Source organism: Bison bison, unplaced genomic scaffold (assembly GCF_000754665.1).
Source record: "Bison bison bison isolate TAMUID 2011002044 unplaced genomic scaffold, Bison_UMD1.0 scf7180017864471, whole genome shotgun sequence".
Lineage (NCBI taxonomy): Eukaryota > Metazoa > Chordata > Mammalia > Artiodactyla > Bovidae > Bison > Bison bison.
In genome coordinates this window covers 24,599,672-24,626,151 of record NW_011495032.1, presented here as the reverse complement: position 1 = coordinate 24,626,151, position 26,480 = coordinate 24,599,672, and the positions used below count along the sequence as shown (strand labels likewise).

Genomic DNA, 26,480 nt, shown 5'->3' with positions numbered 1-26,480 from the left:
TGAAGAGGGTTCTGCTTTCTTTGAAAAAGCAGCAGACAGGAAGAGACACCCTCTCTTCAACTGGGCATTGTCAAACCTACATATGATCCCTGGGGACCGTGGCAGCATCTAGTAACCATGATAGGAACCAGCCTGAGAATTAAGGCAACAAAGGACATGAAGATGAATTAAAGAAAGATGGAAGGAAACTGGATTGTTAATAATGTCGTTGACCCATCAATTAATCAATCACTGAACCATATACTTTTGGACTTCTTATGTGAACTAATATTCTCATGGATTAAGCCATTGGATGGGGTTTTTCTATTCCTTACAGCCAAAACCATCTGTCCTTTCTTGTTTTCACCCTTACTCCCAATCGCCTGCCTGGACAACTTTTATTTGAAGACAAAGATTAATTGTCATCTCCTTTATGACAGGGAAGACTGAAATGTCATTAGATCTTGTATTGATTTCCAGCTAATGTCCCATTCGACTACAAGATCCTTGGGGGAACCTTAATTTTTATATTTCTACTGTCCAGATGTTTGTGGAATAAATCAACGAATAGATGGTTCAGTTTTATATTTTGGTTCAGTTTGGGGCTCCCACAAGATTTTCTTGTAATACCCAATGAAAATTCTTTCAAAAGAAACAATTGTTTACAAGGATGCTAATAAACTTGAATGAATTCATTATCTAGTATGTCAGATCATTTACCAGGTGCCCATGAACCTACTTAGGGATGGAGAGGAGTTAGAAGGAGAAAATGTGAATAGGTTTAGAGAAGAGAACTAAAATAAAACTACTCTTGGGAATTTATTTATGAAGGGCATTGAGAGTAACAAAAAGGTGTTAGTCAACACAACCTTCAGGAAAGTCTAAGCACTTTGGTTCTAAGAAATGTAACTTTTCAGAGTCATTTATTTTCTTCCAGAGGTAACCTCTATTGGATGTTCCCAGGTATCTTGTTATAAAAAAGGCAAAAATTTTTGAGAATAACTCCAAGGTGGTATTAAGCACAAGCTGGAATCAAGATTGCCGGGAGAAATATCAATAACCTCAGATATGCAGCTGACACCACCCTTATGGCAGAAAGTGAACAGGAACTAAAGAGCCTCTTGATGAAAGTGAAAGAGGAGAGTGAAAAAGTTGGCTTAAAGCTCAACATTCAGAAAACGAAGATCATGGCATCCGGTCCCATCTCTTCATGGCAAATAGATGGGGAAACAGTGGAAATGGTGTCAGACTTTATTTTTCTGGGCTCCAAAATCACTGCAGATGGTGATTGCAGCCATGAAAGTAAAAGACGGTTACTCCTTGGAAGGAACATTATGACCAACCTAGACAGCAGATTAAAAAGCAGGGACATTACTTTGTCAACAAAGCTCTGTCTAGTCAAGGCTATGGTTTTTTCAGTGGTCATGTATGGATGTGAGAGTTGGACTGTGAAGAAAGCTGAGCACCGAAGAATTGATGCTTTTGAACTATGGTGTTGGAGAAGACTCTTGAGAGTCCCTTGGACAGCAAGGAGATCCACCCAGTCCATCCTAAACGAAATCAGTCCTGAATATTCATTGGAAGGACTGATGCTGAAGCAGAAACTCTAATACTTTGGCCACCTGATGCGAAGAGCTGACTCATTTGAAAAGACCCTGATGCTGGGAAAGATTGAGGGCAGGAAGAAAAGGGGATGACAGAGGATGAGATGGTTGGATGGCATCACCGACTCAACGGACATGGGTTTGGGTGGACTTTGGGAGTTGGTGATGGACAGGGAGGCCTGGCGTGCTGTGGTTCATGGGGTCGCAAAGAGTCTGACACAACTGAGCAACTGAACTGAAAAATACCAAGAAAAGTTAGAAGACAACATTACCGACTCTCATGAAAATCCTACCACTCTATGTCCCACATCATGCAACGAAGACCCTATGTGCCACACTAAAACCCGAAGCAGCCAAATTAATATTTTTTTTAAAGTGTGATGAATAGAGTTAAATTAAACAATAATTTAGATGTGATCTGACTAATTCCCTTCTCTGGGACACCATCCTATTCCTTTATTTATATCACCTACAAAAGTGAAAGTGAAAGTGAAATTGAAGTCGCTCAGTCGTGTCCAACTCTTTATGATCCCATGGACTGTAGCCTACCAGGATCCTCCGTCCATGGGATTTTCCAAGCAAGAGTACTGGAGTGGGTTGCCATTTCCTTCTCCAATCACCTACAAGCATTAGCATTATTTTTGTGGTCAGTCAAACCTACTATTGGGGCTTCCCAGGTGGCGCAGTTGTAAAGAATCCACTGCAATGCAGGAGACAGAGGAGACACGGGTTTGATTCCTGGGTTGGGAAGATCCTCAGGAGTAGGAGTGTCAACTCACTCCTGTATTCTTGCCTGGAAAATCCCATGGACAGAGGAGCCTGGTGGGTTACAGTCCATGCAGTCACAAAGAATCAGACACAACTGAGTTCACAAACACACAAACATACTATTAATTCATATTATACTTTAAATATAAATATCCACTAAGCCAATATCCACCATCCAATATCCACTAAGTCACAACTTTATTTAACTTGTTGACATTTTAAACCTAAAGTTTAAAAATTAAACCATGAAATTTGGTAGAAATGTATTGGCTTGCTGTTCATCAGGTTTTTTTATTTTATTAAAAAAATTTTTTTTTAATACTTTTCAGAGCAACTTTAGGCTCAGAGGAATATTCAACAGAAGTTACAGATTTCCTGTATACACCCTGCCCCCACACATGCACAGCCTCCCCCATTATCAACATCCCTCACAGAATGCTACATATGTCACACTGTATGAACCTACACACTCATCATTGTCATCTAAAGTCCGTTTCACATTAGATTCAGTCTTGGTGATAGTCTATGGGTTTGGACAAATTTATAACGAATGACATGTATCCACCATTATGGTGTCATATGTAGTTACCCGGTCCTAAAAATCCTCTGTGCTCTGCCTATTCATCACTCCCTTCCTCCTAACCCCTGGCAACCACCAATCTTTTTCCTGTCTCTATAGTTTTGCCTTTTTCAGATTGTCATTTGTACTCATGTACGATGTAGCCTTTTCAGATTGGCTTCTTTCACTTAGTAATATTCATTTAAGCTTCTTCCATGTCTTTTCATGACTTGACAGCTCCATTTCTTTTTCCTGTTGAATAATACTCTATTTTTTGAATGTACCACAGTCTGTTTTATTCATATGTTGTGACTGAACGGCATATGGCCTTAAAGGCCATATAGAGGTCTTTGGTTTCTAGGCTACTACATTTACTGAGTAGATGATCCTCAACCGGAACAACATCTTGGTTGTTTCGAAGGTTTGGTGATTAGGAATAAAGCTGCTATAAACATCTGTGTGCAGGTTTTTTGTGGACATAATTTTTCAACTGCTTTGGGTAAATAGCAAGGAGCATGATTGCTGGATCTTAGAGAGTGTTTCTTAGTTTTGTAAGAAACTGCTAAACAGCCTTTTAAAGTGGCCTCTACCATTTTGCATTCCCACCAATAATTAGAGTTCCTGTTGCTCCACACAGCATTGGTGCTGTCAGTGTTCTGGAATTTGATCATTCTAAATCCAGGACGAATGTGTAGTGTACACATCAGCTTTTGGCAATATCTCAGTCTTTTGAATCATGATCCAATGCTAAACATCAGCTGCTTCTTCGAGAGTTGTGTGTTCTACAGATTTGACAGATACATGATGACTGGAAGGATCATAGACCTTGGAGACAGCCAGGCCTAAGATCTGTACCTTAACTCTGGTGTGCTACTATGGAGGAGTTAGTTAACTTCTCTGAGCCTCAGTTTCCTTCTTCTGTAAAATGGAAGTAATAAATGAATGGCCACAGTACTTACTTTAATGAGTTGTATGAATAAATTGCATGCCCTCTCTGATTTTATTCAAGTGATTAATAAAAACATTTGACCAGAATAGAACTCAGGGCTGAACCTCATACCACACCACTGCCAGCCTTTCTCCAGCAAGGCCACTGTTCTTTGAGCACACACACCCCATCATCCAGCCCACACAGTTCCCTCTTTCAGGTATATCTGAACAGGCTTTGCCAAATGCCTCACTCAAATTGAATACTCAGTAAGGAAGATTTCTCTGGACTATCTGCATATAGTTTCATCTCAGACTTTGAGTGCATAGGTACTATTTTTAAATTCTCTCTTAATTAGTTCCGCCTTGTTCTTCTAAAGGCCATATAGAAGTCTTTGGTTACTGGGCTACTACATTTCCTGGGTAGATGATCCTCAGATGAAGTAATTTGAGTTTCCCAGCTTCTTTCAGAAGGACCCATTGTAGAAAATGAAACACGTGTTAGCTGAGACAGATCTCTCATTTTATTTGAGGCTTATGGGTGTGCACACATGCATGTGTGTCTGATGGTGCAATAGGACTTGAATAACTTTGGAACTCTTGGCCTTTATTCGGTATCTCTGCCATCAAATCAGAGCTGAGATTCCTCATCACTTTTGCTATCATCACAGACAATAGAGTTCAGCAGAAGAGGACAGCCTGAAATTTAATTCTAACCAGCATCTCAATCCAAACTCCTACTGAAGTCTGGCTGGGATGGAGTGGTAATGTGTTTTGATAATCCAGTTAGCAAAGGAAGAGGCGCCCCCTAGGAAATCATAACAAAGAGTCTTCAGCAAGTACTTTTGTTGACAACTTTATCCAAGAAACCACCTTCCCTGGAGGCTTTTTTAAACTTTAGCCTAATCCTCTCCTTGGCCACAGAAGTCCTTTTGTTGGGGAAAATTGTAAGTGAACACAGGAGTGACAGGCCTCTGTTAAGCCTGAGCTCTGTCTCCAAAGTCTTTCAATTGTTGTCCCCATCTGTCCTGTGCTCCTTCTGGCCCAGGGATCTCTCTATCAAATAATGAAATGGATGAAATTATCCAGAAGTTCTCTTCTCAGATGATTTCTGTCTATGTCTCATTTTTGAGCCAATCCCTGTTAAATTCTAGGCAAATGACAATAGCGATAACTGTTCACTGCTTTTTCTTCAAGTATTATGCGCTGTTGCCTAGGACGTTGTATTTAAAATGTTCCACATCACAGGTGATGGCATAAAACCCTTGGTCCAGTGTGGAGTTAGATTTGTAGCTTCTTAGTAAGCTGAAGCAAATTAAAACTGAAGCAACAGTAGAATAGCCCTGGAAGTGAATGAAGAATAAAAAAATGAAAATCATGAGTAACATCTTACAGATTGAGTGGGGAAATTCTGTGCAATATTGTTGCGAAGTTATTGATGGAATTACATAGATATTGACAGAAAGCTTGATAACAGATATGAACAGAGGTAGCATCTTACCCTGGTAATAAGAACTAAGAAAGCTTTCCCTGAGAAAGCTTTAAAAATAATCAAAATTTATCTCCAAATGTACAAACTATAGTTACACCTCACCACACCCTAACTGTTCAAAACGCACAAAGCTTTGAAACTATTTGTAAAGTGCTTGGCACATGTTATGTTCCCAGCAGAGTTTAGTCCCATTTCTCTATTGTAGATGTTAGTGTACATTTTCTCCATACCTGAAACTGACATTTTGAGGATCTTTTCAGAGTCTTAATTTTCAGGCATTGCTGCTAGTTATAAGTCCTAATATCCCAATTTACATTTTGAATCTCCTGAAAAGTGAATATTTTAACATAAATTTAATTTAGTGGAAAAGATTTACAGGCCCCAAGTGTCCATGTGATAACCACTTTTAGTCCCTCACTCTGGCACTTCCAGATTTTGATCATCCCAAGCCATTTATTAAACAGTTTAATTGCTCCAGCTTTTCCTTATTGTGGTTCATCTCCTATGGGTTTATCTCCTTGCATTAGTACCAGAGGCCTAGGGACATCAGATTACTCCAATGCATACTCAGCCTGCCTTCTCCCTTCTTCAATTGCTGGCACAGGCATCACATTTGTCATGCTGCTTTTAATTGATTTTCTATTGTGACCAATTTACACCTACAGGTAACAATTCTTTGACTGTAGTTCAGAGAGGCAGGTTATCTCCCTACCTTCTGGTTGCTTAGTAAAACAGAATAACAACTCAATAGAAATAATTATTAATTCTTATGCAGCACTACCATCCAAGACCATTTCCATCAATGTCTTTGATAATTTTATCAAGGGCAAATCTTTCATGCTATAGAATGTAGCTAAAGTACATCCTACTCTCATAACTAGTGGGTTTAAAAATGGCATAATTACATAGTAAAATCTCTGCTCTAGAAATATTTTACTATCAAAATACCATATTATTATTGTATTGCCCATTGTAATTCCAGTTGTATATTGTCAAAATATAAACTTCAGAATTATACCTGAGGAAGAACTATAATTCTAAACTTCCCTGATCTCCCCAAATTTCTAAACACAATGATCTTAGAAAATCCGAAAGGCAGACATTCTTGATGTGTATATGTCTTTAACAGAGAAACTGGCAAAGAACTGAATCCTGCTATGTGAATGACGTTGGGGCGAGGGTGGTGCAGGGAGCATGCCAGTCATTGCCATCTAGACCCCAAAAGTTCGGTCGGGAAGCATGACAAGCTGTAGTTGCCTGATGTATGATCAAACCTTAGGCTTGTTTGGTCTGGGATATAGCCAGAGTCACCTACAGGGATGGCTGGCTCTGTGCATGGGTCTCACCTTGACTCCTCCGTCTGGATTACTGTCCCCTCTACTCACTGTGGAAATGCTCTTATAAGATCTACGAATGTCTGGACTGTGGTGGATTTAGGAGTTGTCCCTCCTGGCTTCCTGTGCCTGCCAGCAGAACTCTAGGGTATGGAAGCTTTGGGAAAAACCTCGACAGCACCCTTCTCCCTCAGGATTGCCTTGGAAGCCTGGGCTGCCCTAGGCTGATGGAGGAGACTCCTGAGAGCAGCTGAGTCTGTGACATTTGTGGATGGCTCCTGTCTCCCAGGACCATGAGGTCCTGGTGGTTCCCAGACTGCACCCTGGAGAGGACACTCTGTAACCAGTGGTGCAAAAGCCTGTAGCGGTGATGACTGGGTTTTCACAATCCTCCAAAACCACCTCCTAGGTGGGGCTAGACTCTGAATCAGGTCTTCTCTGGCACTTGGGGGCAAGCCAGGTGGTAATTTGCACCGCTATGGTGACCAACCATCCTGGTTTATCCAGGACTGTGTCAATTTTAGCACTGAACATCCCACATCCTGGGGCACCCCTTGGTCTCGAGCAAATGGGGAAAGCTGGTCACCCTGACATCTGATTTTTGTCTTGTCAGCTGACAGTGAGAATTACATAGTTAAGGGAACTTAACATGCCAATGGCCCTGGAGGAGGAAATGGCAACCCATTCCAGTATTCTTGCCTGGAGACTCTCATGGACAGAGGAGCCTGGTGGGCTACAGTCCATAGGGTCGCAAAGAGTGGGATACGACTGAGTGACTTCACTTTCACTTTTCACTTTCACGCATTGGAGAAGGAAATGGCAACCCACTCCAGTGTTCTTGCCTGGAGAATCCCAGGGACAGAGGAGCCTGGTGGGCTGCCGTCTATGGGGTCACATAGAGTCGGACACGACTGAAGCGACTTAGCAGCAGCAGCAGCAGCAACATGCCAGTGGAGTCCTGTATCCGGTGCACCAACTCAAGGCCTTACAATGACATGTACAGGTCATCTTAGGAGTCTTGTCCCTCCCCTAGGAGGGGGAGCTGATGCACGCTGATGCCACCTCCTCTCACAGCCTGTGGAGCTTAGGCCTCTGTGCCCAGAGTGAGAATGAAGAGCCAGGCACAGGACAGAGATCTCTGAACCCAGGAACCAGGTCTTCACTGGAGAGTGAATAACTTTCAGTTCCATCCTAGGCCCCACACTGTTGGAACCACTTACCTGGAAGATCTTGGTAATCTCACCCTTTCTTTTTACCAGCATTTGCTAAACCCAGCTGGGTGGTGACCTTTCCCGTAGGAGGCCAAAAGGTCACACATTTCTGGCTTCAGCCTCACTCCTGAAACTGTAAACAATGATTCCTCTGTAGGGAACAAAAGAGAAAAGCACCAACATATTATTTCCTGGGAATCTTTCACGGTGTGGTTTTTTATGTCTGTTGTAATATTTGTCACCCAAAGAGATGTCAAAATGTGAGCCGGATTTATCCACCAATAACTTATACTGACTCACGGATAACTCACTTTACTGAATAGCTGTTAAGTGCCTTCTGTTCGATTCAATTCATTTCAATGCATATTTACCAAATGAACACTTGGGTAAGGCACTAGGCTTGGTGTTGAAGGTGGTAAAACTAGGAGTGGAACTGGGAGGCACACACACACTAACAACAAGGGCCAAAATCAAGCCAAGGAGTCCCAGCGACAACAGGCAGTGAGCCTCGTGCTAGGTCAGATACATTTTGGAAAGTTTCAAATTTCTGTTACATTAGATTGCTTTGGCAATCTATTTAAGTAGACTCTAAACTGCAACTTTTGTAAATTAAAAAATGGGGAGGGGGGCAGAATATATGTATATTATATATTTGGTTAGCTCAGAATGCTGGCAGTTTGCATTTTTATAAATGAGTTAAATGGGTAATATTTGTTTGTTTGTTAAGTGGATATTATTCCTGGGTGCTTATTATGCTAAAGATATGGGCCAAGTTCCCTAAAAGTTAACATTTTAAGGGGCTCACCTGCAAAATGGGGATAATAAAACTTCTGGGCAGATTGCTATAAGTTTAAAGAACATAATACATGCCAAACATCTTTGGTTGTTCTGATACTATATATGTGTGTGTGTGTGTGTGTGTGTGTGTGTATGCTAAGTCACTTCAGTCATGTCCAACTCTTTGTGACCCTAAGTAATGCAGCCCACCAGGGTCCTCCATCCACGGGATTCTCCAAACATGAATACTGGAGTGGGTTGCCATGCCCTCCCCCAGGGAGTCTTCCTAACCCAGGGATTGAACCCATGTCTCCTGCGTCTTTCTGCATTGGCAGGTGGGTTCTTTACCACTAGGCCCACTTGGGAAGCCCATTTATGTATATAATTAATTAAGTTAAATTCCCTTATTATAGTTTTTATTGGGGTTTCCAGAGTAGTGAAATAAGATACACATGCTATACCTTGCTGCTTGTGGCATCTTAGCTCCCTGACCAGGGATCAAACCCGAGTTCCCTGCAGTGGAAGCATGGAGTCTTAATCACTGGGCCACCAAGTAAGTCCCACACCATGTATTCTTAATAACTAGTATCCACTGTTATTAACTAGTTATTAACTAGTTAACTAGCCACTGTTATTAGCTAGTAGCATCAGCACAGATACCATCTGAGAAAAATATCCAGGGACAACAGCCACAGTGTCACGAAAGCACGTCGATAAAACCTGCTCAGGACATCTTTCTACCTGGGCATCACTTTTTCAAGGCTCACAAGCTGCACAAACCGGTTGCTCTAAATACTGCACAATTTCACAAAAAGAGAAGCTCCAGCTTTGGTGCACCACAAGCATAAAATGCATCAATATTGTTTGCTCGAAGCTCCTCACACCAAAAGGGGAGAAATAAACTTGCAATGCCTGCTCTGCCTTGGCTGCCTGGGGTAAACCCTGACTCCTTGGGTTTGGAATTACATATTTGCCAGACTGGAAAGGGGAGGCATCAAGTCTTGTTGATATGCATAATGTATTTTCCCAGGCACATTATAATGTGCAATTTTGTATTCTACTTTCTTTTTAGCTCCTGTTGTAGCATAAACAGTTCAAATAAGCAGTGCATATTAAACTTTACAGATAACTCTCAAATTGGCTCAAGTCCAAACCATTTTGGGAGCTTCCCTCAGGGAGATACATCCTCTTGCCTTGGGGACAGTGACATGAAAAATGTCCCTCAAAAGCAACAGTTCCTCAGCGGCAATGAGGGAGATGGGGGAGAGAGAGCAGAAAAAGGGGGAGGAGAGGGAGAGAGAGGGAGAAAGAGGAAGAGAGAGACAGACAGGGAGGGAGAGAGAGGCAGAGAGAGAGAGAGGGAGGGAGAGAGAGAAAGTGAAAGAGAGGGAGGGAGGAGACGGGAAGGAGGATGGGGGTGGGGGGGACACGTGCAGCAGAACAGTGCTGGGAAAGCAACCAGTTAATCAAAGGGATTCCAATTTGGCCATGGACTGCCCGACTCTCCTTCCCAACTCATAGAAAAAGAAAAAGAAAACAAGAGGGAAGAAAAAAAGAAGGAAAAAAGCAGCCGAGTGGTTTTCCTGTAGCAATCTCACAAATGCAAAACCTTCCATTCGCTGACTGCTCATTAGCTTACTGAATCTGACAGCATAATTATCGAAGCTGCTTTGCACTTAGAATAAATAAATACAAAAGTGAGTGTTTAAAAATTTTTTGAGAAGGGAAATTCAGTCATCCAGACAGTACGACAAGTTTATTTAAAACTTTTAGATTCTTATGTATTTAGATCATTTCGGAATGAGATAATGCCATAGTTGTCTTTCAGTCTAATTGAGTTCTAAGCTCCTGGCTGTTGGCTGTCACCGCTTTCAAACTTTGCTTTAACTTTCCTTCCTTTAGAAATCTGATCCTGGTGTCTCCATTTACTCTTCCTGGGCTGATAACCTGGTGGAGTCTCAGTGCACTGGAGTGCAGAGAGTGACTTAATGGGATTGAGGGGCTAAATAACCTTTCACAGGAAACAAGATAATCAAATCTCTTCTACTAGCCTGTAATGGCTGAAAGAGAAAGCACAAGTAGAAAAGAAAGCTTGGAAATTAAACCATCATTTCTAAATGTCTTGTAATTTCCCTTGTCACGTGGTTTTTGCGCTGCTCTTACACATCATCAATCCATCAGCTGGAGTTGCTTAGTGCATTTAATTATTCAGAGTGCACACAGCCTCCGTGACTGCGCGGTAATTTTAGCTCATGTGTATGTATATAGGCTTCATATCTTCAAAGCCCAAAGGATCACACAGTACTTTAAATTGAAGTTGCTAACTAACACGGAGTGCACTTAAAACTCTGACTAGGGGCACAGCACATATGCATTTCCGATTAAAGCAGATGATCTTTCCTTTTAAAATTAATTAGTGCCTATTTATCTTTTCCTCTCCCTCCCTCCTCTCATTCTCCCAGGACCACATTTACATTGAACTCTTGAATTCAGTGAGTTAAAAGCTGTATAAAATAAACATTCTGTTAATCTGGGGTACAGGAAACTAATGTTAACCCATTGTGCAGACTGAGAAACTGAGATTTATGAAGGCCAATAATACATGTGATGCTGGAGGAGAAAAGAAGAAAACTTAGGTTCTTTAGCTCTCAATTCAGAGCTTGAACTCCCTGTACCATTTGTCTTACCTCATTCCTTTAAACACTAAAGGCAATATAACATCCACATGAAAGAAAACTGAAAAAAGGAAAAAATTACCCACCATTCCCTTTAACTAGAAGAGCATTTTTATTTTTGTACTCTACATTCCAGTTTTGTTGATATGCATAATACATTTTCACTGGTGCGTTATAATATGCAATTTTGTATCCCACTTTCTTTTAGCATAAACATTTCCATACTACTCTACACTCCTGCGAATTACCATTTTAAATGGTTACATAGTACTGTATGCTGAGTCAATATAATAATATCTATCCAACCAGTTCTTCTGTTGAATATTTAGTTTCTTTATTTAAAAAAAATTATAGACAACACTGCAATGAACATTTTTATGCATCTAGGGTTTTTTTTTTTTCCCCTGTTCAATTGTTTCTTTGGATGATTTCCAGGAACCTAAGTATAAGGTTGAATGTTATTTTTATGGCTCCTGGTAGGTATGGCAAAATGCTTTGCAAAGGTTGCCCCAACTAAAACCACCGCCTGCAGAGAATCATCGTACTACAACCTTCCCAGCACAGGGAGTCATTAAGTTGAAGGGAAAAATAACTACTTTAACAGTTATTTGTATTTATTTAATCACTAGTTCGACTGCCTATTTATCCCACGTGTTAGTGTGCTCTTTTCATTTCCTTTGTGTAATTTGCTGTTTTATATGTTTGCCCAATTTCCTGTTGGATTTGATTCCTGATATTTTTCTGACAAAACTGAATAAGTAATGCTGCTGCCAAGTCGCTTCAGTTGTGTCCGACTCTGTGTGACCCCATAGATGGCAGCCCACCAGGCTCCGCCGTCCCTGGGATTCTCCAGGCAAGAACACTGGAGTGGGTTGCCATTTCCTTCTCCAATGCATGAAAGTGAAAAGTGAAAGTGAAGTCGCTCAGTCGTGTCTGACTCTTAGCAACCCCATGGACTGCAGCGTACCAGGCTCCTCCATCCATGGGATTTTCCAGGCAAGAGTACTGGAGTGGGTTGCCATTTCCTTCTCCGAATAAGTAATAGTAAGGAAAAAATAATAACCACCACTGATTAAGAAATCTTAAAACCCAAGGGTGACTGTGTTATTCTCTACCACCACCCCACGCAAAAAAACCCCAACAAAACAAAACCCTAACAAAGACAAGATGACATTAAAGATTAAGGAAGAGATCAGGGGTTTGAGTCTTTATTAAAGATAAGATTGAGTCCTCTTAGTTGTGAGATATTAAATATGTTACCTGGGGGCATGTGACATCTTCCCTAGGATGAGGAGTGGAAGAGAGTGGCTTGGGAGGCTGACCTACAGTCAAATCTTGCCTCTCCCACTTACTAGCGGTGTAACTTTAAGTAATTGGACCCAATTTTTTAATATGTAATATTAGGAAAACAGCTCCATCCTTGCCAGTTACTATCTGAATGAGAATTTATGTAAAACACATAGATGTCCAAGAAATAGCAGACACTATTCTTCTTCTATGGGTGTTAGGGACTCATCCATATAATGAAGATATGGAACAGTGAGTCCCAAGATCCTTTTCTTGTCAAAAGGTCTCTGACTCCTTCCTGAAGCATTTATCTTTATTTGGAGATTCAGTTCATGATGCTAACAAATGTAACCAACTTAAGAGCTTGGTAGAGCTGAGGAACTTGGTTAAGTCAGATTTTTCCTACCAAGGCAACTCTACACAACACATAAGCCAAATCACAACCCAACAACTTGTATTCTAGTGTATTAAAATGGGCTGGGGACAACACTGAGCATGGAAGGTGGAGAAGTGTGTTATAGAGGATAACTTGCTTTTTAAGTACTGATTAGTGGAGGATTTAAAAAGTAGACAGAGTCAGTTCAGTTCAGTTGCTCAGTCATGTCTGACTCTTTGCAACCCCATGAATCGCAGCACACCAGGCCTCCCTGTCTGTCACCAACTCCTGGAGTTCACTCAAACTCATGTCCATCGAGTCGGTGATGCCATCCAGCCATCTCATCCTCTGTCGTCCCCTTCTCCTCCTGCCCCCAATCCCTCCCAGCATCAGAGTCTTTTCCAAAGGGTGTAGACAGAGTAGTCTGAGTTAAATTACAAACTCCTAGAAACAGAATAGGATTGAGAGACTTGGCTTGGAATCTCCCTTCCCCACCAAACCCAGCCTCTAAACCCTGACCTGTGGAATGACAAAATATTCTGGTTAAACTTTGACTAGACTAGACAATAAAAACAATAAACAGAGTAAGATTTGATATCATTAGCACACAAACAGTTAAACTAAGCTTTTCTAGTACATGTTAAAGAATGTTTAAATTGAATGTCATTGCAAGAAGGCATACAGTGACAAAGAGTAAAACTTAGGATGGAATATGAGTCAGGATTGCACTATTTTAACAAAGAAGACACCTGTGGATGACATTAGATGGCATTCAGAGGAGGATGACTTTCCTCTCCCTGGATATCCTTCCTCCCCTTCATCTTTCAGGGCTTCCCTGATCCTCAGTTGGTAAAGAATCTGCCTGCAATACAGGGGATCCCAGTTTGATTCCTGGGTTGGGAAGATCCCCTGGAGAAAGGATAGGCTACCCACTCCAGTATTCTGGCCTAGAGAATTCCATGGACTGTATAGTCCACAAGGTCACAAAGAGTTGGACACAACTGAGCGACTTTCACTTTATCATCTTTCAAGACCTCACCAACCCATCCTGGGCCTCTACAGCTGGAGTTTAATCTCGCCTCCTTTGAACTCCCAGAGCACTTCACACTTGGTCTATGGCTGTTTATCTTCTTGTCTCATTTCCTTAAGGACTGTAAGCTCTTTGAGGACAGAGTCTAAGACTAATTCATTTTTGTGTCCTTCAATCTCCTATCTAATCTTCAAGTGCTTAGTCGCTCAGTCTTGTATGACTCTTTGCAACTGCATGGACTGTAACCTGCCAGGCTCCTCTGTCCATGGGATTTTTCAGACAAGAATACTAGAGTGGGTTGCCATTTCCTTCTCCAGGGAATCTTCTCGACTCAAGGATTAAACCCGAGTCTCTTACATGTCTTGTATTAGCAGGTGGATTCTTTACCACCGAGCCACCAGTGAAGCCCCTCATATCTAATAGACCCTCAGCAAATCTTCCGTGAATGAAATAATGAATGAATGAAAATGAAAATAATCTTCCATGAATGAAAATAATTCTCCCACTCTGTTAGAAATCTGAGCCTATGGTGGGTTCATAGTCTCGAGATAAGCAGAATAGTTGGAATAGGTTCAGAATAGAATAATGAAACAAAATAATTAAAAGGTAAAAGAAACAGAATCTATATTGGGGGTTTGTGTATGTGGAGAGAGAGGTCAAGGGAACCCAGCTTTATAATATGATATTGAGGAACCTTCAAATATATTAAGGAGATATTATTAAAAGAAGGCTGGAAGTTCTTTTATTGGAGCAAAACAAAAAATTTCTCAGATTTTAAGGGGGCAAAATGAATAAGGCCTGCTGATGAATTACCAGAGTATAGATAGTAGAGTGATGTGATGAAGTGTTAGTTTCTCAGTCGAGTCCGACTCTTTGAGACCCCATGGACTGTAGTCTGCCAGGCTCCTCTGTCCATGGAATTCTCGAGGCAAGAATACTGGAGTGGGTTGCCATTCCCTTCTCCAGGGTAGAGGTCAATGCCATGCCTACAGGTACCAAAGTATGTGATGACAAAAAGGACTCTGGTAAATTGTTTTTGCAAAATTACTTGTGAAACAATTGCAAACTTTTAAGTTTTAATTTTTTTTAAGATGCTGAAACCTGTTTTAAAGGAGAAGGGGGATTTAGTCCAGGAAGGAATGGGAGAGGCTCAAGCCTGGGATTTGGAAAGCAAAATGGGACCAACCCACAGAAAGAGATAGCCTTTGATGTTCTGACGATCAAGGACCATGGCTTAAGCACCAGACTCTTAAATCACGTGGCATTTACTGCCCGAGATTAAAAAAAAAAAAAAACTTTTCTGGATCAGTGTCTGTGGTTCCAAATGGCTCCGTTCCAAAATTAGTTTTAACTTTCCAAGGGTAACATTTGGAAGCCTGGCAAGAACTGAGTGGAGCCAGTTTCTAGAAGGGGCAGCTTAATGATTTTCTACTCCCCTCACTTTCAAATCGTTAAGCAGCGTTCTTTTCCCAGAGCCCAAGTTCATGCTGAGGGCAAAGGGAATTAAACGAAGAAGCTGAACCTGCACTAAGATTAGAGAGTTGCCAAGGGCCTAATTTTAGGTCCTAGCTGCCCCAGCTGACGTCCTGCACTGCTGGCTCAGCTGTGAGTACCACAAGTGTGGCCATAAGCCGACGGCTGTGTGGGTACAACGTCTCCCCGGCCATCTGCAAAAGCAATTAGCTTGCTGTTGGGTGTGTTTTGAGAGAGACTACCAATAATTTCTCCTTCCACAAATGTTTCTTCAGGTGTTCAAGAGTCAATAAGGGAGGATGTTAGTGCTTGGCAGAAATTTCCACATGCTTGCCATTCTAGTAATCACGCTTTTCCACTTAAGATTGCTCTCCGAAGGAGAACTAAGCCTAGAATTCCTGGATTTTGTGGCAAGTGACTCCTTCCCCTTCGATTTCTTCTGGCCATAAGCTTACTGCCACAGCCTCGGGACAGTGGTATCTGGGACCTCTCAACTTCATGGAAACACACATGGATGGATAGGAACAGCCCTGGCGTTTGGGGGGGCGGATTCGTGTGCCATGCTTTTGCTGGGATGTAGGCTGTCCTTCCACTCTTCTCACAGTTCCCAGACTCAGGCTTCATGCTTAAATCGTCAGAGGGCAGACAATAAGAGCTGGCATCTCCCAGATCAAAGGGGAAACAGAATATATTTTAAAGTGACAACTTTGTTATCCTGCAACCGGAATAAAGCCAGAATAATAAAATGATACAAATATAACCCACTAAGTGATTCCATACTGCCACCAGAGAGCAAAATTTCTTGCATAATTATGGCAGGGAAACTCTCTTTACAAAGCACTCACAAGAGTATATCTGACTTTTGCACAGTCCTTACGCCTGGAACAGCCTGCCCCTGGGATGGAGACTCTGGGTCCTTGAGGGTTGGGAACTGAGAGGACCCTTTGGTGCACCCTATCTGCAAAGGAGGCTCTTAATAAAGGTTCATTGCCATGAACAATGAAAACGTAGACTGGCACTGCCAGGCCAAGAGAGGGCACCCTTAGAAGACATGGTGACGTCATGTCACACGTGGTGGTGGCCACTGTTCTCAAGGTGCCCAAACTGGCTTCAGTGCTGCTCTCTCTTCCTCTGTTTTTCTTTCCAGTTTCTCTGGTAGTTAGTTGTGCTTTCCCCACCTTCTTGTCCACGTCCTATCTGTCAATCTGTATCTAAACCTGTTTCTGCACACTGCACCCCCACAAGCACGCGCGCACACACACACACACACACATGCACACACACACACACACACACACAATCTGCCCCCCTTCCCCTGTCTCTTGGCGCTGGCCCTTTCATCTTCTCCCTTGGGGATTCGAGATGTCGCTGCAGGAAGTGCTTGTCGGCCGAGGCAGCAGCAGCAGAGCCCTGTGGCTTTGACAAACCTCATTTAATTGGGAGGAAGCCAGGAGAATTTGAAAGAACTGAAACATCCACGAAACTCCTTTTATCAGGCATAATTTAAACTCTGCATGGAAAAACCCCTATATGTATAAAGAAAAGTCAACTTCCCTCCTGCTGTGAGCACTCCTCATCTCCCCCCTTAGCACAGGCAGGCTCCTGCAAGATTCCATCTTTTCATTTTTCTAAAAGTGTCAAAGTAGATTTGGGCTCTGTGGCTGGGTGAACAGAGAAGGAATACAGATGGGTCCCTCTCCTGTGCCCGTGTATGCACACACAGGCACACACACGTACAATGGAGCCCCTCTGTTGGTGGCTTTGCTTCAGATGACCAGGAAGAATCAAAACCCGAGTTTCTAACAAACACATCCCGTTTGCACAGTGATTGTTTCCTGCTAATTACTCTAAAGGAAAAGCTGGTACCCAGAAAACTCTGAAGGTCCTCATTAGTTCTCAGGACCTAGAATAATAAATCCTGGAGGAGGATTTATTTATATTTATTTATTTATATATGTCTCTCATGGGAGATATGTTGTTAAGTGGAGAGAAGGGGTGTGAATGTGTGTGTGCACACCCCCAGCATGTATATTTGCATGAAGTGGGAGTTAGAAAAGTCCCAATCTCAAGAGGAGAAGGCTAAGAAGGGGGGATCTTGGGGCTCAGACTGGGAAGAGGGTATTGAGATGGGAGTGGGGGGTGGGGATAAAGCTTGGGAGGAGGTACCAAGAAGGGAGTAAGAATTGTTAAGTCGCCTGGAATGTCTCTTAGTCTACCCATATGCCAAGCCGTGTCCCTCCCCTCCTTCCAAATTCCTCTCCGGAGTCACCTCCAGTCTCATCTGTCTTACCGGAGTTATTCTACAGCGGTTCCTCCGAGGACTGCCTTCAGTGCACACATATTCTCTGAACATCTGTAGCTGATTATGCACAGACTTTAGCTGTTTAGATATGATTTGTGCTAATATGTGTACGAGGGTGTCCTGTTTCCTCTTCCTCACCCTCTTTTCCTCCCACTTCATAGGCTCCTTGAGGTCAGGGACAAGCCTCCTTTTTCGCTCAAATGTTATAGCACTTAATATGTTCTCGACACTTAATGGCAACTTAATAAATACTGATGACCGATTTTTCTTACAGGGTTAAGTATGACATTAACCCTGGTTGTATGATTATGGTTATTTTTGGAGATTCTAAATGACTCACTTTAATAATAAAATACCTTGAGAAACCCCAAATTAAAAGCTTTGGACAGATGCAAAATCACATCCCAGATACTGTGGAGCTGTGCCTGCAAATCCTGGAGACATCAGTCAGACCCTGCATCTGAGCCTCTTGGACAGTAGTTCCTGACCACACCCCATCCCAGTTCCCTCCTCTCAGTCAGAGCCCCTACAACCTTCCTTAGCTTTCTTTTCTCTGGCTCAGGACTTCTAAAAACTGTTTTCACTTGATTGGTGGGTGTTTTGAAAGCAATCCCACCTAAGGAGGGTCCCAGGCAAACAGCCAGGGCCGTGGTTGCAGTACCCACAACCTCCGCACAGCCCTTCCTTGCCACATTCTGAGAAACATGAGGAGCGCTCCAGCCACATGACCCCTCAGCAGTTTTCAGATTTGGAGGATGACTTCAGGCCCAGGCAGCAAGGCTGATTTCAGAGTAACTTGTGCTTTCCGAGTGCATCCAGCCTGGGAGGATGCTCCCCGCTCCCCATGCCCCACCCGCACTTCCTTGGGCAGCATCAGATTTCCAATCAAGACAGGCCCAGCTCTCCTCTCCTGATGTATCCATGTCACCTATCATCTTACTCAACGGAAAGAGCAAAGGGGGTTGTTAGAAACTTTGGTTTGGCTTCTCCTGGCAGATGCTAGCGAAAGCAAACTCAAAGGCAACTTTCATCTCTTCTACTTTCTAGGTGTGTGTATAGGGGAAATGTTTGGATGGTTACAAGGAGGCCTGTGTCACCTCAACTCTCAACTTTTGAGTTTTAGAAAACCACAAACAAAACTTGGGCAAGACTTTGTCCCATCTTGCTTTTCCCAGCTCTAAGCATGTTTCTGGTTGCAAATTCTATGATTCTCCAGTGCTTCAAGAAAACAGACACCAAGACTTATGTGCGTCCATGTATACCCCACCCCCCGCCACCACACACATACACACACACACTCCTTCACTCACCATCTGGAAGCTGGTGCAGCTGAGCCGGCAGGACACTGAAATAATTGTGAACCAGCGCTTCCTGGGCTGAGACACGGTCTCTTGGAAAGCCCTTCAGCATTTGGGAGGCCAGATCTTCCGCTTCGGGAGCCCTGCCTAGCCTGGAAAAGTGAGAGAGACACAGAATTTCTCCAGAGGCCTCATTTCTGAAAAGTCAAGGGGGAAAGAAGAATAGTAAAGAAAAGAAGGTGGCTAGAAAAATTTCAGATAGATAGAGTTTTCCTGGGACTAGTAAAGTTGATGGCAATGGAAAAATAACCCCCACACTGAAACTGTTACCTGTCCTGTGACTAAGATGAAGGCAAAACTTCAGCATTCCATCATTCAGGCCCCAGCCCACCCCCTCCACGATGGCTCTGGGTACCCTGTGTACATAAAAGACCTGAAAATTGTAATTATAGAAACAGAAATATATAATTAAGGATTCTTTCTTTGAGGGATACAGCAGCCCCTTGCAAGCAGAAAAGCCCAGTTGGAAATAGGCTCCAACGGTGGTGAGCACAGAATTCTGGAATGGGAGGAAGGAGAGAAGAGATCCTGGAAGGTGAAACTTGAGTGGGAAAAAAGGCTTGTTTACAGCATTTTTGAAGCTCAGCTCCCAGGGCTTTCTCTAAGAAGCTCTATTGGTTTCCCCTGAGATAGAGCATAAGCAAGAAAGATAATTAAATACCCAAATTACAGTAAGGACAAGTCCTCAAGTTGACCTTATGCTGAATTATAAATTTGGAGTAGAGCAAATCCATTAGTTGAGCAACTACTATGTAGGTGGTTGGATCTGGGAGATACAGGAATGCTCTCTTCTGGCAGCTTAATCCAGTAGAGGAATCAGACACTAATTAAATGGTCATACAGATGCATAAACACAACTGTGAAGAAGGTCCAGATACTTGACTTAGGAGGGGGTCAGGGAAGACTCTCCTGAGGAAGCAGCATTTGGGCTGAGAACTGAGGATCTGGGGCGGGGGAGGGGCAGGTGTTGCAGACCCCCAGTGTGAGACGGAGAAAAGTGATTTTAAAGAAAGAAAGAAAGGCCAGCTGGTGGGCCTGGGATAAAGAGAAGACGGGCTTGCTATGAAGCCATGGAGAGTGGCAGGGGCTGACCCTGCAAGCCCGGTGGGTCTTCATGCTTCCTATTTACTTACAAAGTCTGAAAGTCTTTGCTAATCTAGTGCCAATCATTCAAGTACACCCATCTCTAGAGGCCACAGACAGGTTTACAAGTGGAAAGCACAAGACAGAAAACTGCTGATTCTGAGAGGCAGTTAGCTGCAGAACTAATGCCTGACTTTCAGAACTAAGTTGCATTGCCATGCAACTCCTCAAATAAACAAAAACAGATGGGCTTTCTTAATGCTGAATGTACACACCAACCTGAAGTCATCAACAGATACCCTTTCCTCCCCAGGTACCATGATGCAGCGATGCTGGAAGCCCTGACCCTGACTTGGAATTTGCCTAATTTTTGCATAAGATTTGCATAAAAACTCAGGTATTTGATTCCCATGACATAAAGCTGTTTCTGCAACCAGAGAACTTTACTCTCAAACTCAAGAGTAATTGCTTCACAGACTTAAGGCAGAGAAGAAATTTTCAAACCCCCAGTCTTTGCAAATTTCCAGGCCAGTTAGGAGAAAAGGGAACCAGAGGTGGAGGCTGGTTTAAGAGATTGTAACCCAAAGGGCTGGCAGATATTTTCTCCATCACGGGTGCCCTGCCCAGGCACAGGTTTTCAGGTCAATGAAATAGGAGTCTGGAGTGGGTAAGCGGGTACAAATCAGTAGGACTCAGTATCAGTCTCAAAGGAGAATCAGGGGAAATCTTCTGAAAAAATTTTTAGCCAGTCCATTTTCACTATAGGATGGTGGAGTTGGATATGTGCTTAAACCAGGGCATCCGTCCTAATGTTAGTTCCCTTTCCATGACAAAACCCTTCTCAAAGCCAAGAGTTTTCTCGTGTGATAATCTAGGCCAGTGCTGTCTAACAAAACTTCTGGTGATGATGAACTAAGTAGCTTCAGTCATGTCCAGCTCTTTGTGACTCCATGGACTGTAGCTTGCCAGGCTCCTCTGTCCATGGGATTCTCTAGGCAAGAATACTGGAGTGGGTTGCCATCCTTCTCCAGGGGATCTTCCTGACTCAGAGACCGAACCCACGTCTCTTGTGTCCCCTGCATTGGCAGTCAAGTTCTCCTATTGCCAGTGCCACCTGCTCCATGATGATGGAAATAGTCTATTTTTGCCCCATCTCATATGGTAACCACTACTCACATGTACCTAGTGAGCCCTTCAAATGTGGCTAGTGCAACTGAGCAACTCATTTTGTTTTTTTGAATTGAAGTACAACTGATTTACAATTGCACTTGTTTCAGGTGTATAGCATTGTGATTCAGTTTGGGGGGTTTTCTTTTGAAGATTTTACTCCATTCTAGTTTATTACAGGATATTGGATATAATTTCTCATGCTATACAATCAATCTGTAGAGTAACTCAATTTTTTATCTAATTTTAAATAATTTAAACTGAAATAGTCACATGTGGTTAGTGGTTATGGTATGAGATAGCACATCTCTAGACATTACTCCTTACTTTGAGAATCTGAGCAAAGACAGTCTGAGCTAAGGCAGCTGGGCTAAGGCAGAGGTGTTGCGTACGTTCAGAAAAGCCAGAGGGATATTGGGCCAATCCAAGTCCCACTCAGCCTGGAAGGAAGGGCTGGTAGGGTAACTGCGGGGGGCTTGCAGCGATGTTCCTGCCATGCGACGGTTCCAAGAGCAGCAGCATAGAGTAGTAAGATGGTGTGCAGGTTTGGAGCTACCATTATTTTGGAAGCCAGTGGTGAAATGGAAGAAAGCCACAGGACAGCACTAAAGTCCAGATTTCCCTAGCTAGGGGTTGGGGAGCCTGACTATGCTAGCAAGAGAAAGTTTGCGCTTCTTGGATGAAATGATAAACAGCAGTTCCCTGGAACCTGTCTCCAAACAGGAGAGTTTCAGGTGATATAGCGTGTTTGAAAATAAGAGTGGAGCGTGGGGATACCCTGGGGAGAATCGTCCCTCCCAAAAAAAGATCCTTTGCTAGTCCACAGTTCTGTGTTCCGACCTATTTTACTCTTTGTGCTCTGATATTCACTCTCTATGAGGCTTTTTTAAAGCACATGAACAGTAACTATGAAAAAAAAAAATCAAACAAACTTTGGCTGGGTTAAACCCTACCACATTTTCAGGGAAGAACAGCGTTCAAAGGTTCAGTTGGGATGTCTTTCCCTTCTCCCCACCTGCGAGAGTGTGTTTTTCTTTGACATTTGAGCTCCTTTCCCCTGTCTCTGATGTTTTCCTCACTGCCCTTTTTGCCTCCTCACTGAAGCAAAAAGAACAGAGCCTTGGCTAATTACTCTCAGATCAAATAATACTGGTTATTGTAATTGGTCATTGTCCGAAAACACTGAGTTCTTCTTAGCCCTGAGGTTGCCTGGCACAGCTTAGTTAGCTAACTATTCCGGGAATGTCTCTATTATCTGTTTTACTTTGCAAAAGAAACTAGGGATTTGTTGAAAGCTGGTAATAAAAGTCTGCCCTGGTCTGAGCTGAGACTGCGTAGAGAGGGCCTGGGAAAGCATGACCTCCATGAATCACGTTGCCCCCCTCTTCCAATAGCCACTCAATGATGTTATTTGGTTTCTCTGTGTCGAAGAATAATAAACCCACGAGGTTTTCTTACAGGCCAACACTCCCTCGTTCTCAGGGCCTCGGGCATGGTTGAGGGGCACAAAACAATTTTAATGACCAAACTCACTGAAAGTAAAATGGTTCATAGAGAAAAACTAACAGACTCACAGGTGGCTGCCTCTTCAAGAGGCATCTTCATGGGGTTTGGGCCCCCAGATCAAGGTGCTCAGGGGCTGAGTGTTCAGTGGACTGAGGCTGAGTGAAATGTCCCTTCAGCCCTGCTGAAAGGTAAGCTTTCCAAGGCGGTTCTTACCTGTTGAAGACATTCTGAAGGCTCTGAGGCTTAGGCAGCAGGAACCATTCTGAAAAACATACACGGACATGTTAAAAGACAAAAACAATCCTAAAATCCTGTTGCCAAAAATACTATTAAAATTCTAAACGCTCCTCTTGGCTTTGGGTAAGACAGAATCCAGTCATCAGATGGGCAAACTAAATGACATTAAAGGCTTGTCTCCCTCTGAAATTTTATGATTCTGTGGATGGTCACTATTCTGGGTTGAATTGTGTCCTTCTCCCAAATTCATATGCCAAAGTCCTAGCCCCAAATACCTCAGAATTGGGCTTTATTTTGACATAGGATTGTTATAGATATAATTAATTAAGATGAGGTCATTAGAGTGGGCTTTAATTCAATATGACCGGGGTCCAAATAAAAAGGGAAGCTTTGGATACAGACATGGACATGTATGGAGGAAGACAAAGACAATATGAAGAGACAGAAGGAGACAGCTATTTACAAGCCAAGAAGAGAGGCCTGAACAAATCCTTTTGTCAGAGCCTCGAAGGAAGGAATCCTGACAACACCTCAGCTTCATATCTAGCCTCCAGAGTGTGAGACAATACATTTCCATGGCTTAAGCCACTCAGTTTGTGGCACTTCGTTATGGCATTCCTAGCAAACTAAACTAATACAGTCACAATACTCGACATCTGGTGTGTGAACACGTGTGAGTGCTGGGAGAACACACAGGTAATCGTGAGAAACTTCCCCACTCTTACCAAGCTTATAATTCATTTGAGAAAACAAAAGTGCTCCCCTCCAAGAAAATTCATGTGACAAGTGAGGCGGCAAAGTCTCAAAGACTCAAAAACGGTAAAAAGGAATGGGACTAATTTTATATGTCATGTACAGTATACTTCACGCACAGAAGTGAATCCTGGCTTGAATAATCCAACATGGATGATAATAAGATTTTTAATTTTCATTGGAGCACTCCTTACTACATTTACATGTGGACGCATGGTTTTCTTTTTTTTTTTATATATTGACACTGTTTAATCCAAAATGAAATCTGTAAAAGGAGATGATTTTGTATTCATTCAAGAAATACTATTAAATGCTTACTCTGTGTAAAGTGATAAAAGGGGCTGCAATGACACAAGCTGGGGCTGCTTCAATCCTATTTCTGACTCCAAATTGAGAAAAGAGTATTTCAACTCTCATCCACAATTATATCTTTGCTTTATACTTTCCTTGGGTCTGAAATGTAATCATTTTGGTTTTAAAAGTTTTCTTCTTCCAACTCTTATAGGATTGGGATACACCAAGACTGTTTATTCAAAAAAGAATCTAATGTAGCGGGCAAAAAATGGTTTTGATAATACCAACCTATTGGTGTCTGTAAGTGTACAGAAAAGAACCCAGGAAGACCACTCACCTGATTGTGATAATGGTTATGGGGGCTTACCCTATTCACTTCTACGCTTATTTTCTTACATTTATTTTTAAACAAAAATCACATATTACTGTGTAACTTCAAAAGGAAGTTCAATTAAAGATGGACTTTATGGTGTTAAGAGCTGGGGAGTGAAAGGCATGATCAAAGAACATGATTTAAGCTGAGTTTTCAAGATCAGATACAATCAAATGTGAGCCACTTGGGAGATTGAGCTTGACCTCTGTGCACTGCCATGTGTGAAACAGATCACTAGTGGGAAGCTGCAGTATAGCACAGGAACTCGGCTCAGTGCTCTGTGCTGACCTAGAGGGGTGGAGTGGGGGGCTGGGGCTAGGAGGGAGGTCCAAAATGGAGATCTATGCATACAAATAGCTGATTCAGTTCATTGTACAGTGGAGACTTAACACAACATTATAAAGCAAGGATACCTTCCCCACTCAAAGAAAAGTGAGCCACTGTGCTGTCATTTTACAGTCCCAGGTGGGCACTAAGGGAAGTCCTTGTCTAAACTGGTTATTTACTTTCTCTCGGGTGATTGTGCCCAAATTCAAATAACCAGTAAAGATCAGAATACCTGGCATTCATTCAGAACGTTCATTTCCAAACCACTTTCTGCTGCCTATTGATAGTTTTCCCTGGCCAAACAAAATTAAAATATGTCCTCACCAGTCATATCTCAATTTCCAATCAGTGTAGTGAAATCCAGTTCAAAGCTTTCCCATGTTGTATTTATCCCTTAGATGAGCCCTAGGTGCTGGGGGTTTGGGTATTTAGTTTTTTAATACAATTGCTGGCTTTAGTATTCTTGTTGAGCGTGGGTTTGAAACTGCTGCTTCAGGTTCATGGAGACCTTAAGCAAGACATTTTCACTATGGCCAGCCTGTTTCTGTACCTCAAGTTGGAAGTCATAGTCACCTCACAAGGACAAAGTGATTTGTTGAATTTATGGATATATTAAGATAATGAATGGAATGTGCTGGCCTCAGCATTAAACAAAATAAATCCTCTTGGCTTTTCCTTCTTTCTCTTCCTTTGAAAAGTGATGGGAAATGTAAACTGTATGTAGTTGGGACTCTGACTTGTGTTTTGAATCCACACTAATGCCACAAGATCAAACCAGTCAATTCTAAAGGAGATCGACCCTGAATATTTGTTGGAAGGACTGAGGCTAAAGCTGAAGTTCTAATAATTTGGCCACCTGAGGTGAAGAAGAGCCGACTCATTGGGAAAGACCCTGATGCTGGAAACGACTGAGGGCAGAAAGAGAGGGGGACGACAGAGGATGAGATGGTTGGATAGAGCATCGACTCAATGGACATGATTTGAGCAAACTCCGGGAGATGGTGAAGGACAGGAAGCCTGGCCTGCTGCAGTCCATGAGGTTGCAAAGAGTTGGACACAACTTGGTGACTGAGCAACAACACGCCACTTAACCAGCTGTGTGACTTGAGGGTGTTGCTCACTGGGTCTCAGTTTTCCCATCTGCAGAAAGGAGACAATTAGAGCTCCTACTGCATGGGGTTATTGTGAGAATTAGAACAGTGAGTGTAGTATAAGTATTTCCTTACCCTTTGCTGCTTTTCTTTCTGCCTCTTTCTCTCATGTGGCATATCACATCTTTCTCTTTCCTCCCAGGTATCTCTGCCTTATTGTTCTCCTTGGAAACCCATAACTTGCTGTTTCAGTCTACTGAAATTCTAATGTGTTCCAAGCTTGAGTTCTTACAAGCCTGGCTTAATTTCTGAGTCTTTGGTGTTGGCCGGAGGTGTGTGCCTTAGCTTTGTGGTGTAGCAACGTGAACACAGCCTGGGCTCACACATCTCCTTTCTGCCACTTCTGAGCTCTGGGGTTTGGGGGAAATTACTCCACCTCTACAGTTAAGTGACTCAGAAGTTTCTCATCTGTAAAGTTGGAACCCTTTTCCAGTTGC

The 26,480-nt window shown here is 42.6% G+C and overlaps 1 protein-coding gene across 2 annotated transcripts in view; it reads right to left on the bottom strand.

The window, feature by feature from the left end:
* Positions 1-7,915: 7,915 nt before the first annotated feature.
* The window catches only part of CDK15 (cyclin-dependent kinase 15), a 90,881-nt gene continuing 72,316 nt past the window's right edge, over positions 7,916-26,480 (bottom strand). The window contains exons 11-13 of one of the 2 annotated variants that reach the window (XM_010860980.1): positions 23,122-23,170; positions 19,105-19,244; positions 7,916-8,025 (exon numbers count right to left, since the gene is read on the bottom strand). In XM_010860980.1, the coding sequence (XP_010859282.1) occupies positions 7,916-8,025; positions 19,105-19,244; positions 23,122-23,170 (299 nt within the window). The remainder of the gene's footprint in view (positions 8,026-19,104; positions 19,245-23,121; positions 23,171-26,480) is intronic. The other variant, XM_010860982.1, reaches the window with a different exon arrangement.